This window comes from Urtica dioica, chromosome 8 (assembly GCF_054948205.1).
Source record: "Urtica dioica subsp. dioica isolate 48M chromosome 8, U.dioica_male_clone48M_v1_H2, whole genome shotgun sequence".
NCBI lineage: Eukaryota > Viridiplantae > Streptophyta > Magnoliopsida > Rosales > Urticaceae > Urtica > Urtica dioica.
This window is the reverse complement of record NC_142763.1, coordinates 43978541-43991092: the sequence shown is the minus strand read 5'-3', so window position 1 is coordinate 43991092 and position 12552 is coordinate 43978541. Positions and strand designations below refer to the sequence as shown.

General features: G+C 40.8%; 1 protein-coding gene across 1 annotated transcript; it reads right to left on the bottom strand.

Annotated features, from left to right (window-relative positions):
• Positions 1–498: 498 nt before the first annotated feature.
• LOC149389904 (uncharacterized) lies at positions 499–2473 on the bottom strand. The gene is made up of 2 exons (XM_089624778.1): positions 1930–2473; positions 499–1247 (listed from the first exon to the last, which is right to left on the bottom strand). The coding sequence occupies exons 1-2, from the start codon at positions 2363–2365 to the stop codon at positions 685–687; spliced, it is 999 nt and encodes a 332-aa protein (XP_089480904.1). The 5' UTR covers positions 2366–2473; the 3' UTR covers positions 499–684.
• Between the last annotated feature and the right edge of the window lie 10079 nt (positions 2474–12552).

Here is a 12552-nt window from a genome sequence, read left to right as displayed (position 1 = left end):
TTTTTATCAATTGAAATTAATGCACTTTAATTATTTTAGCTCTATTTAAGGAAAACCTATAATATAAAAAAATATATTAATATTATTAAACAGCATAAGTAATTGTGCAAATTAAATGCATTTCATTGACATTCAGATTATGAGTTTATATTCACGTATGCTAATTTAAAAAATTATACGCCTTGATTGCGACAATCTCATTTATATCAGCAATAACTACAACATTAATTATATTACGTTATTTATTGAGAAAATTCGGTTAACCTCAATTAACCTATAATATACTCGGTTAAAATTAACCGAATAATTAATTTTAACCGAAAATTCGGTTAAAATTAATTGTGCAGTCAATTTTATCCGGTTAAGTTCAATTAAAAAATAAAAAATAAATATTTAATTAACCGAATTTACTTCTTTAGTCCCATATATGATGAAATTTTATGTTGCACAAAACATGAGTTAGTATTAGAGAATGTGATCAAGAATAATACATTCTGATTCTGCAACTGTAACTTTTATAACCATCAATGATTTAAGGAGAAAGTTTATTAGTATATATATAAGATAATAGCACACACCACAAAAAGAAAGAAAAGAAATAAAACCAAGACCCTTTCTAATCCAAGAACTCAACAGCATAATTACGTACTAACACAACTCAAATCAAACAAGATTCCAAGTTGACTAAGTTGATGAGAAAACTGCTTGAACAATGGCATGTTTCCTCTTGGGAAAGCCGAGGCCGACGAGGTGGCTGAGATAGACTTTGCCGTCCTTGAGGGTGGCGGCGGAGGCAATGCGGTGCCTGGGCCCGCTGAAGGAGCCGGTGACCTCGGCGGTGCGCCATGCGTCGAAGCTCTCGACGCGGCGAGCGGAGGGGTTCCCGGCCACCACGAGCTGCGTGGGAGACACGAGCTCGAGCCCGTCCCCGAACCTCAAGGGGCCTCCCTTCACCGGGACCACCTCCACGGTGGGCCCGTCTGCGGCCCCGCCCGTGACCCTGACCCTGAAGAGCTTGCCGGAGAAGGTGTGGACGACGAGCAAGAAGCCGTCGGGGTGGTGGACGATCCCGTTGAGGCCCACCAGGTTCTTGTACCACTCCTTCTCCGAGAACAGAGGGCTCTCGATCCTCGACACCAATTCCCCCTCCGGCCCCACCTTCCATATCTTGCTCCCTTTGCAGTCCGTCACGTACGCGTTGCCTTCCTCGTCCACCGCCACGTCATCCGCAAACGACTGCTCATCGTCTGCGTCAATACGATTACAAAAAGGAAATCAATGTCAAAAGTATATGCCATTGTTGACTGGGTGTCTTGATAGGAATTGAAGGTCACAAAAAAACAATCAAGTCCACCAAAACTATGAGAGAGCAGTAATTCAAACATATGGCTATTTTCCTTCTAAGTTATGAGTATAAGACAATTTATTTATGACCATAAATGTGTGACAGGAGTGTCTTAGACAGAAAATGAAAGCCACAGATACACAAATTTAGAGTGTATTCAACTTAGTTGACTTTTTCTCTAAATAGCTTGTAACTTTTTTTTTCTTCCTTCTCATTCAGCGACCAACAAGAAAGAAAAAGACTATTAATTATGAGCAATGAAAAAAAAATATAATAAAAACAACACACTCACACTACTATAGAAGGCTATTTCCTTCTTTGATTCTCCTATTTTGATCTGATCCTTTATCTACGGAATAACTTTCATATAGCCTAAAGATTCATTATTTCATCATAAAGAGCATAATTGACAAATATGCAATATTCATCAACTTATTGACAAAAACAAACCGAGTATGTTTCATGAACGAGCGACTATGTAAACAATCTACTCCTATTTCGTTCTGATCCTTAATCTACAGACCAACTTTCATTTGATATAACCTAAAAATAGATCATGGTTGACAAAAAGGCTGAAAACTTACTGAAGCCGCTGAGGTGAGTGAAGAACAGCCTCCGCCACGTGGACAGATCGTAGGCGAGCAGGCCGCTGAATCTCTTCCCCATGACGTCAGCGGCGACGACGAGGACTCGATTTCTCGGCGGGTCGATGACGAGCCCCAGCGAGGCATTACCGGCGTAGTCCTCGCCGCCGACAAGACGGATCTCGTCGAGAACGGCGCCGGAGGAATGGTCGTCGGGGACGGAGACGGATGAGATGCCGCCGGAGAAGGAGGAGAGGAGGAATCGGCGGTGATGGGGGTCCCACTTGGCGCACTCGCGGAACCAGTCGGTGGTGTGGTAGAAGTAGACGTGGGTGGCTGAGGGGGCGGCGAGTTCGAGGGAGACGATGTAGGCTATGGGGACGGCGGAGATGAGGACGATGAGGAACACACACTTGCCGGAGCAACACCAACCCATCTCTTCTCTGAGGAATTTGAATTTGGGTTGGTCGCCGATGGGGGTGCGTGCCTGTGCAATATATAGAAAAATAATTTATTTTTTTTGTTTCAAAGAAAACTTTTCTTAGACAATGGTTAAACATTATTTTTTTTTTAAATATCATTATTAATTATCGAATTAATGACATTTTTGTCCCATAAACTATGTCCGAAATTTTGAAAATTGCTTTTTCATCCCTTCAGCTCAGACTTCAATTTATTTCTAGTCCTTCTGTTAATCTTGTTGACAAAACAGACTGAAAATAGACACGTGCTCATCGCGTGTGGACTAAAAATCTCGTCGCCAGCATCATTCTCGTCATCGTCGCCGTCGTCGCTGCCATTCCGCTCGTTGTCGTCGTTGCCGTCTCGCTTTTCGCCGTCGTCGATGACTCCGAGTTCTGCGTCGCCATCCCACTCGTTGCCATCGCCGTCATCATTCTCATCGTCGTCGCCGCTCGTCGCCTTCGCCGCCATCCCGCTCGTCGTTGTCGCCGACGACTTCAAGTTCCAAACGTGGTCCGCCGCGCGTTAATTTCTTTGGGCCGACTGTGTTCCGACGCAACTCTTCTCCGACATCGCTTCTAATCCACACTTCATTCATAATAACTCTAAGTTAATTAATTACTGATTGAATTAGGTTAACTAAATTAATTTAACAACTATAGCTTATTTAGATTTTTGTATGGATTTGTGAATGTATAAGTTAATTAATTTACTTACTTGTAGCGTTAAGTTCATTAAATGAATGAATCTAAATTAGATTATGAGCTTTTGTAAGTAAATTGATTTACTTATGCTATTAAGTTCATTAACAGCATTAATAGAATGACTTAGGTATATATAATTTAATTAGGTGTATGAGTTGATTAATTTACGGCACTAGTAAATCGGATTTTGTATGCATTTTAGTAAATAAATTTACTTATATCAAGTCGTGAGTTAGTTGTAAAATCTGAGTTACAGTTAATTAATTTACTAATATCAAGCAATGAGATATTCTCCACACTTCCAAAGCTTAGATCAGGCCTTTGATGAATATATCCAAGTGATACAATGCGGAAAAAGAACGAAGAAACCAAAGAAGATTACATCAACTCTTTACGCGATGGAGTTTGAATAGGCAACATAGAAAAGAAAGGAGACGTGAAACCAAAATGTATTTCTGGTTAATTATATTGACTATTTATTTGGTAACACTGTTGTGTGATATCTTTTTGAGATTTATACGTAGTGAAAATTTTAGTTCATTAAGTACTAAGAGAGTTAATTATATTTACTATTTTGGTTAATTAATGTACTTGTAAGTGTTTCATCTTGTAATTGAAAACTCATTATTACAAGTTATGTTTTAGAAAATATACGTAAAATATATGTGAACAAAATATAAAAGAATACAAAATGACAACCTGTTGCTATTGCATACCCACATGAGACCAAGGTTTAAAATGCCGTGAGAAGCGGCCGGTTCCAATCCGAGAACCGGATTCTGGACACTAACCGGCACGATTTGCACAAAATTGTGTGGTTCACTGGGAATCGCTGAGAATAAGACGAGATTCGGCTTTCTTCCCGGTTCAGCAAAGCCGGTCCGGTCCAGTTACTATTTTTTAAAAAACTGCGATTTGGGACTTCAGATCTTCATTCACGCAAAAAAATTAGGTCACTGTTTTCCCGTCTCCTCGCAAGAGAATTTTCACGCCAAATTAGGACTTCCCGCCGAGTTCTTGCAGATTTCGGAACCCAGACGAGCAAATTTTCCTTCTTCCCGCCGAGATTCACGAGAAGCTCTGGTATCTCCGTCAGATTCCGACCGAGTTCTTGATATGAGTAAATCTGATTTTTTTTTTAATTTCTTATGGATTTTTGAGTTTTAGTTAAATTTTTTTAGTTCTTTTCATGTTTATTAACATCAATCTGATCTTGGTTTCGAAATGTATTTTTAATCCAAAATTAGAGATTTTTAATCCGAAATTAGGGTTTTGAATGTGTTTGGGTGATTTTGTTGAAATTTCTTTTAGATTTGTCATGATTAAATTAATTTATTTGTTTTGAACATGATTATGAGCTAATATTATTCAAATTCGAATTTTGAATATGTATATGTGTATGTTTATGTGATATGGATTGTTGAAATTTCATATGAATTTTGAATATTTGATATGGATTGTTGAAATTAAGTTTAGAATATATGTATATGATTTTGTTGAAATTTGTTATGGATTGTTGAAATTTCATATGAATTTTGAACAATATGATATGGATTGTTGATATTAAGTTTAGAATATGTGTATATGATTTTGTTGAAATTTGTTATGGATTGTTGAAATTTCATATGGATTGTTGAAATTTTTTATGGATTTTTGAAATTAAGTTTAGAATATGTGTATATGATTTTGTTGAAATTTCTTATGAAATCTTTTAATTCTTATGAATATGTGTTGTTTGTAGAGTAGACTTGAAGAATGCCGCTACCCGACCCAGCAAGAAAGTACTGCACGCCCGTTTCGGGAAAAGCAAGAGCAAACACGTGCAACTTTTGTAGTAATATAATGGGATGAGGAGGGATCATGAGAGTGAAAAATCATCTTGCACATTTGGACGCCCAGAAGAACACTAAAATGTGCGATAAAGTTCCTCCTGGGATGATGGAGGAGATGCGAGCTTTAATCATCGATAATGTTGAAAAGAAGAAGCATAAACATACCTTAGACGAAAGCATTCGCATGACCTTCAACAAACCGTTTCACACAGATGCTGATGAAGAGGGTCCTGAGTACGAAGCAGAACTCCGAGCAGCGATGAAGATGTCGTGACAAGATACAACTCGGTCAGAATGGGAAGCGCGGTTCCGATCGAGACACGAGGAAGTTTATCTACATGGTGCGGTGTTGTCCAAGTTACAAGAAGTGGCCCCAGGTGAAATTATCCGTTTAGAGGCAACAAGGTTTGCAACGAACTACCTTGCCCTCAGAAGTCTCCGAGATAAAAGAGCAGCTTTAAGGTCGTTGTTCACTAGTCAGTGATGGGAAGATGACAAATTGAGCCCTACGCCTGCTGGTAAATCCATCACCAAGACTATTTTCAACCCGCGATAATTTTGGCAATCCGTCGACCGGTTATGTGCAATTTTTGAGCCTATGTACATCACACAAGGTACTCGTACCCGTATTATGAAGGGTCTTCCTCTTACCACAGCAATCTATATTGTCCACCACCACCTCCCATCATTACCCCAGTCCAACCGCAACAAGGTTATTTCTCATGCTCTTTCTCTACATGTATGACTCAATGGGAATACGACTACCATTTGGAAATGTACCAAACTTCGTACGCTCATTTTTTGAGTTTGTACGATTATTATATGATACTTAATCGAGGGATATTTCCGGACATTTTTTGGGTTGTTTTTGTTGAACTCTTGGATATTTGGTAGATTGATATATTTTAAATAAGTTTGTGTTGAACTATTTTCACTAGGTTTGTGTTGAACTATTTCAAATTCATTATGTAATAAAATTTGTAAACTATTTTCATTTTTAGCCTAAGGTATGTATGACATTTTATAATTATTGTTCACTGGATATCTCATTGGTAAGTCTGGTATTTGTCGATAAACTACGTCGGTAATAGTAAGTTCACCGGCACGGTTTACCCTCAGTTTCACTGGATACTTCAATGACCCAGCAAAATCTGAGTCCCGGTATAACATCGGTAACGGTATTCGAATCCTTGCATGAGACTATGTTACAAATAAATAAAAGCGTATAAAATATAGTAAATATATCAAATGATATCATAGTAGTTTATTACAAAGAAACAACAACAAGAAGAAGGAACTATGTTAATAGTTAATTTAATTTCCTATGTTGGTTAATTAAATTAACCTTAATAACCTTGAAAATATTACGATGAACCTTGGAGATGAGAAGGCAAAGCCATGACAGACATGCAAGAGAAGAAAATCTAGACATTTACTGAACCAAACAAACTAGAATCGGAAGAGTTGACTAAATTAACTCTTTTAGTAAATTAATGTTCTTCACGAACCTGTAAATTTTCAGACGCAATTACATGAATCAATAAAAAATAATTCAAAGAATTAACAATTCGAAATGACGAGATAATGAACCTGCAAGAGAAAATTTTCGTTTAAACAATGTAAATTGGAAGAATTAGTGAATTTGGGAAAAAAAAAAAAACCCTAAACTCTCGTGAAGGTATCCATTAACCTTCATGCGCCGCTCCTATCTGCGCAACAAAAAAGAACGCCACAGTGGCGACTCCAATGACGAAGGAATAGGCACCACCCGAAGGATTCACTCCGCCGACACTCGATTCGAAAAATGCCTAGCTTCGCGATTTCGAACCATAAGCTCTCAAGCATCTTCTCCGTTGTCATCTCTTCTTTGTCTCCACCACTACTCATCCGCTTCTTCTCCGACGTCGTCATTGTGTGTTACTCATATAACTTGCACAGTCCGAACACAAGCTCGGAGGCACCGAGAACGGAAGAGATCCAACACCGAGCCCGAGTCAAATAAGCTCGTTCATAAGTTAAGAACGAACCCTATAAAGAAGGACTTCGAAGATAATAGAAGATGATAGGTCAAATACTAGTCAAACTAAATATAAACATGTGTAAGCAAATTCAACCTTAAGTAAAATGTTCACTTCGACGGTTATGCCGAGCACAGATGAAATAACCACCCACTACGCACGTTTTGGGAGCGGTTACTTGATAATTGCCAGAGACGTGGGACTGATCACCCCACGTACTCAACCCGAAGTCCTATAAATACAAGAAGAGATGGCTGGAAGGAGACGATTCACATTCTCGCACACACAAGCATACACCAGAAGTTTCACCTATCACTCAGCACCCTCTATTACTTGCTCATTTTACTAGATTCGTCTGATTTAGAGATAATCTTGCCTAGACACTAGAAGTTCTCGAGATTGCATACTCGGAACTAAGTCCTCTTCGTGAGAAAATGGTTGTGCTAATTTTGTCAGTCAACACTATGTATAATCTCTGACGGTTCAGCGCCGTCTAATCTATGTCGAATGAGAGTATTAGATACATGGGTATAATTGTACCTGGAAAAATATGCGGGCAAATTATTTAATGAAATAAAATTTAGGCTAGAATGGTAAAAAGAGGTAAAAGATTGACTAGTAAAACAAATTCTTATAATTATTCCTTTAACAATTCTTCTATTCAAAGACAATTTAATCATATGTAAATGTGAGAATAAAAAGTAAATATATTATTTATCGTAAGACATATATATTCTATGTTTTAGTGAAATGTCGAGTTTAACCTTTGGTTTTCAAAAATGTCGAGTTCATACATTCTGTTTAACTAAAATGAAGAATTATACCATGAAATGGATAATAGTATTACAAATCTCCATTTCGTTTATATTAACTCTTATATAAGAAAAACCGAATCAAATTCAAACTAGTACTCTAACTTCCAAATTCCGAATTTTGAAATAAAAATAGCCTTAAATTGAAATTAAATAATAAAACTCATATCTCACAAGAGATGAATTCATTCCGTTCGAATTGCAACTCTGAATCCTGGATTCTTTGTTCGAATATGTGATTTTGATGATTATCAGTTGTCGATTTTACCCATTTGTCTCTTTCTATGTTCTTCACGATTAAAAGAATGTTGTTTATTTTTTAGTTTTAAAATAAATTAATTATATGACGCGAATGAATAAAGATAATTAGTGTTTACATATAAATATTATAGTCAACGTTAATGAAAAGTCAATAAAAATTCAATAAAAAGAAGATTTGTGACACTGTTGTCTATTTCATAGTATAATTTCGTTATTTTAGTTAAACAGATAGTGTGAAGTCGACATTTTTGAAAACCAAAAGTTAAATTCAACATTTAACTAAAACACAAGGTATATATGTATCATTTTTTCAATTACATTAAGGTTACTTTTGTGCCGATATGGTAATAGTTTTTTTTTTCCTTCGAAATTTTTGGTTCTTTAGCATGTGTTTGAAAATAGTTTTTTTTTTTTAATCAAGTAATTCATTTGCAATTTCCGATCAAACAAATATGAATTAAAATATATAAATTTGTTTAAATAAAATAAATTATGAATCAAATATATAGTTTTTTTTATTAAGATAAGATTAAACTTATATTTTCTTGACTAGTTTCAATTTTCTTCCTATCAGAAACTTGCCATATGAACGTTTGTCTCATGTATGGTAGGTGATTAATTAGGAATGCCATTTAGCAGTTAGCACAATAGTGGCTTCCTCTTTATGTGTAGTAGGTCAAAAATGTGTTTATTTTATTTGACTTAGTAGAAAGGTACGCAAACAACTTTTTCCTACCTCAATGCTACTTCTCGTTAGACTTCTATTTTATTTATTTTACACGTATTACTTGGACTTTTCTATCGTCCTTTATTTAAAATATAAACTCTATCGTCCTTTTTTTGTATATATGAGGGGCTATCGTCCTTTTCGTATATATGAGGGGCTATCGTCCTTTTTCCCCTTTTTTTATATAAAATTTTATCGTCTTTCTTTGAATGCATATTATCTTCTTTTCTTTTTTGTCATTTCCTATTTTAGATGTTAATTTTCATTTAATAATTTACAAGAACCAAGAAAAAAAAATGTCGTTTTCGTTGCCGTTTCGAGGCTCATGATTTACGGAAAATCGTATGTCGATAGAAAATCGAACGGAAAAAATGTGGAAAAGAGCAAGTGAAATGTCGTTTTCAAATGTCGTTTTCCATAGAAAACCGACGTACCGATGAAAAACCGAACGAAAAAAATGTGGTAAAATATATTTAAAATATATACATGTAATACATACATATATTTTTCAATTTTTAAACATATATAAAGAAAATACATTATGTATATAATCTTTTTTAATAGAAAATTGTAAATATATATATATATATATATATATATATAATATTTTATAAATGTGTGCTATTAATAATATTTAATTTATATAATTTATAAATATGTGATATTATCTATTAGAATTGTCTCATAGTATGTGTGATATTATATATAATAGAATTGGATATTATATATAATTTTTTAATGTGTGATATTATATTAATTTATAAATGTGTGATATTATCTATTAGATATGTGTGATATTATAATTTATAAATAGAGGTTAGACTATGAGACAAATATCTAGTAAAAAAAAAACCGACAGTAGCAAAAAAACGACACAAAAAAGAAAAACGACAGAAAAAAAACGACAGACGACGAAAAACGACAAAAAATGAAAATCGACGAAAAACGACGACGAAACGAAAAAAATAGCTTTCGTCGGCCGGAAACCTTCCGGCAGCGATTTTTTCGCCAGAAATCGACGATTTCGTCGACATTTGAAACCATGACAAGAACTATATAAAGCTCTACCTTTTAATTAAAATTATACCCAAACTGTTCAGACAATTAAAAAAAAAATCAAATTCATATCTACGGCTCCATAGTATAGTGTATGCGTCATGTTTTAGTTTATACTATTGTTGTCGGTCCGTTCCGGGTCGACGGCGCCCGCGGGGTCCCATTGCCAAGAGGCCAAAGATCGGCCTGACGAGCTCGACCTCGGCCTCAGCTCGACCTCAGCCCGACCTCGGCCTCGCGAGTTCGACCTCGGCCTCAGCTCGACCTCGGCCTGGCGAGTTCGACCTCGGCCTCAGCTCGACCTCGGCCTGGCGAGCTCGACCTCGGCCTCAACTCGACCTCGGCCTGGCGAGCTCGACCTCGGTCACAGCTCGACCTCAGCCTGGCGAGCTCGACCTCGGCCTCAGCTCGACCTCGGCCTGACGAGCTCGACCTCGGCCTCAGTTCGACCTCGGCCTGGCGAGCTCGACCTCGGCCTCAACTCGACCTCGGCCTGGCGAGCTCGACCTCGGTCTCAGCTCGACCTCAGCCTGGCGAGCTCGACCTCGGCCTCAGCTCGACCTCGGCCTGACGAACTCGACCTCGGCCTCAGCTCGACCTCGGCCTGACGAGCTCGACCTCGGCCTCAGCTCGGCCTCAGCTCGGCCTCCTTAGCTCGGCCTCAGCTCGGCCTCGGCCTGACGAGCTCAACCTCGGCCAATGGCCGGCTCTAGAGTCTTCCCTCGGCCATTGGCCGACTCTAGAGTCTTCCCTCGGCCAATGGCCGACTCTAGAGTCTTGCCTCGGCCAATGGCCGACTCTAGAGTCTTCCCTCGGCCATTGGCCGACTCTAGAATCTTCCCTCGGCCAATGGCCGACTCTAGAGTCTTCCCTCGGCCAATGGCCGACTCTAGAGTCTTCCCTCGGCCATGGACGGCTCTAGAGTCTTCCCTCGGCCATTGGCCGACTCTAGAGTCTCCCCTCGGCCAATGGCCGGCTCTAGAGTCTTCCCTCGGCCAAGGGGTTCCTCAAACACCCCTTGGTCATCTATAAATACAGGTGTTCATCCCCCGCCACAGGTAATCCAATTTTGAGTCCCGAAACGCTGTCGAACTCGTATTTCACTCGTTTCGCTCATCTTTGGCCTCTCACCACCTCTAAACCCTCTATATCCACCTCAATCCTACTAATGTTGAGCGTCGGAGAGGTAAACAGAGGCACCCCATCTGTTTCCCCTTTGTAGTTCACACCTCTTTCTGCTTGCTTTTCAGGTGCCTGGACGAGATTGACACCACCAACAGCTAAGGGACGGCTTGGGATACCAAGCCCGACACGCTCGAGCCGAAGTGAGACCACTTGGTCTGGCCTTGGGTCTAACCACTTTGGGCTCCTAAATCGTTGTCCGAAAAACTGCGACAACATTTTGGCGCTAGAAGGAGGGGATCTCTCGACCTTGGCGGCACATTCCCTCTACCACTCTTCTTCATCCTCCAACGGCAAAACTCTCGATAGATGAGTCAATTGCCCGTCACCTCCGCGGGTACTCGAGCGACGAGCTCGACATACGGTCTCCGACGCCTCGCGCACCATCTTGAAGGGCAACCTCGCGATAGCGAGAGCCAGCCCCAAGACCCGGTGAATGACCCCGAGGCCGAGCTCCGAGAGGACACGGCCCGGCGGCTTGCGGAGCTCCTTGACCGCCCTGGCGTCGACGACTCGCTTATCTCCGATCTCCTCGGCTACGACGTCGAGGATCGATCCGCCCGAGACGACTCCGACCCCGACTGCGTGGGGGAGTCAAGGACCGATGAGGCAACTCCTAGCCTCGCCCCTTCACGGCCCGAGAGGTCCAATGGTGCATTAGCCGACCCTTCGCACCCGGTGCGACGACAGGCACGGTCACAGTCCCGTGGACTCGCCCCCTCGGTTTCAAGAGGCGGCCGGACACGGCCCCTCGCCGAGGAGAGAGCGACTCTGGTTGACGACGGGGCCGATAGCCGAAGCGCTCGCCGGACAGTCCGACCAAGGGCGACCTCGCCTCACCACGCACCGAGCGTGGACCTTAGAGAGCGCTTGACGGCGTAGAGAAACTCCCGAGGGGAGGATCTCCGCCAAAGGCTCAACTCTCGAAGGGACGCGCTTCCCGCCACAACTCTTGGCCGTCCTCAGGCCAATATCGTGGACCAAGCGTCCAACGAGCGCCAACAGGCGACTTACGCGGTCCCGGCGATCAGCCCCACGAACGGGCTCGACATGTTGACAATGATTCAAAGCCTCCAGAATCAAATCATCGATACGAGGGAGTCGGGGAGACAGAGGCCTCATGGAGGGATCGAGGAGTCATACTCTCCCTTCGCCGCCCAAATCCTCACGCAGCCTTGCGTGGGGAACTTCAAATTGCCGTCCATTCCCCCTTACGACGGGCGGATGGACCCGAACTTCCACATCCAACACTACGAGACATGGATGACGATGCAGGGACAGTCAGACGCCACCCTGTGTCAAGCCTTCAGCCTGACTCTCACAGGGTCGGGATTTGAATGGTTCCGGAGTCTCAGACCAGGGAGCATCTCGTCCTTCCAGGTTTTGCGAGGAGCTTTCCTTACTCGTTTTGCCACTCTCGTGGCACAGAAGAAGTCGAAGACCTACCTCTTGTCTATCCGACAAGGGAGAGACGAGACCTTGAGACAATACATCGCTCGCTTTACCGAGGAGTCTCACAAGGTCGAAGGGTTCGACGATAAGGACGCCATCACGGCAATCACCGAGGGA

Coding starts and splice junctions, on each gene's coding strand:
- LOC149389904 (XM_089624778.1), bottom strand. CDS start 2,365: ATGGGTTGGTGTTGCTCCGGCAAGTGTGTGTTCCTCATCGTCCTCATC. Junction 1,248..1,929: donor CACTCACCTCAGCGGCTTCA/GTAAGTTTTCAG, acceptor GTATTGACGCAG/ACGATGAGCAGTCGTTTGCG.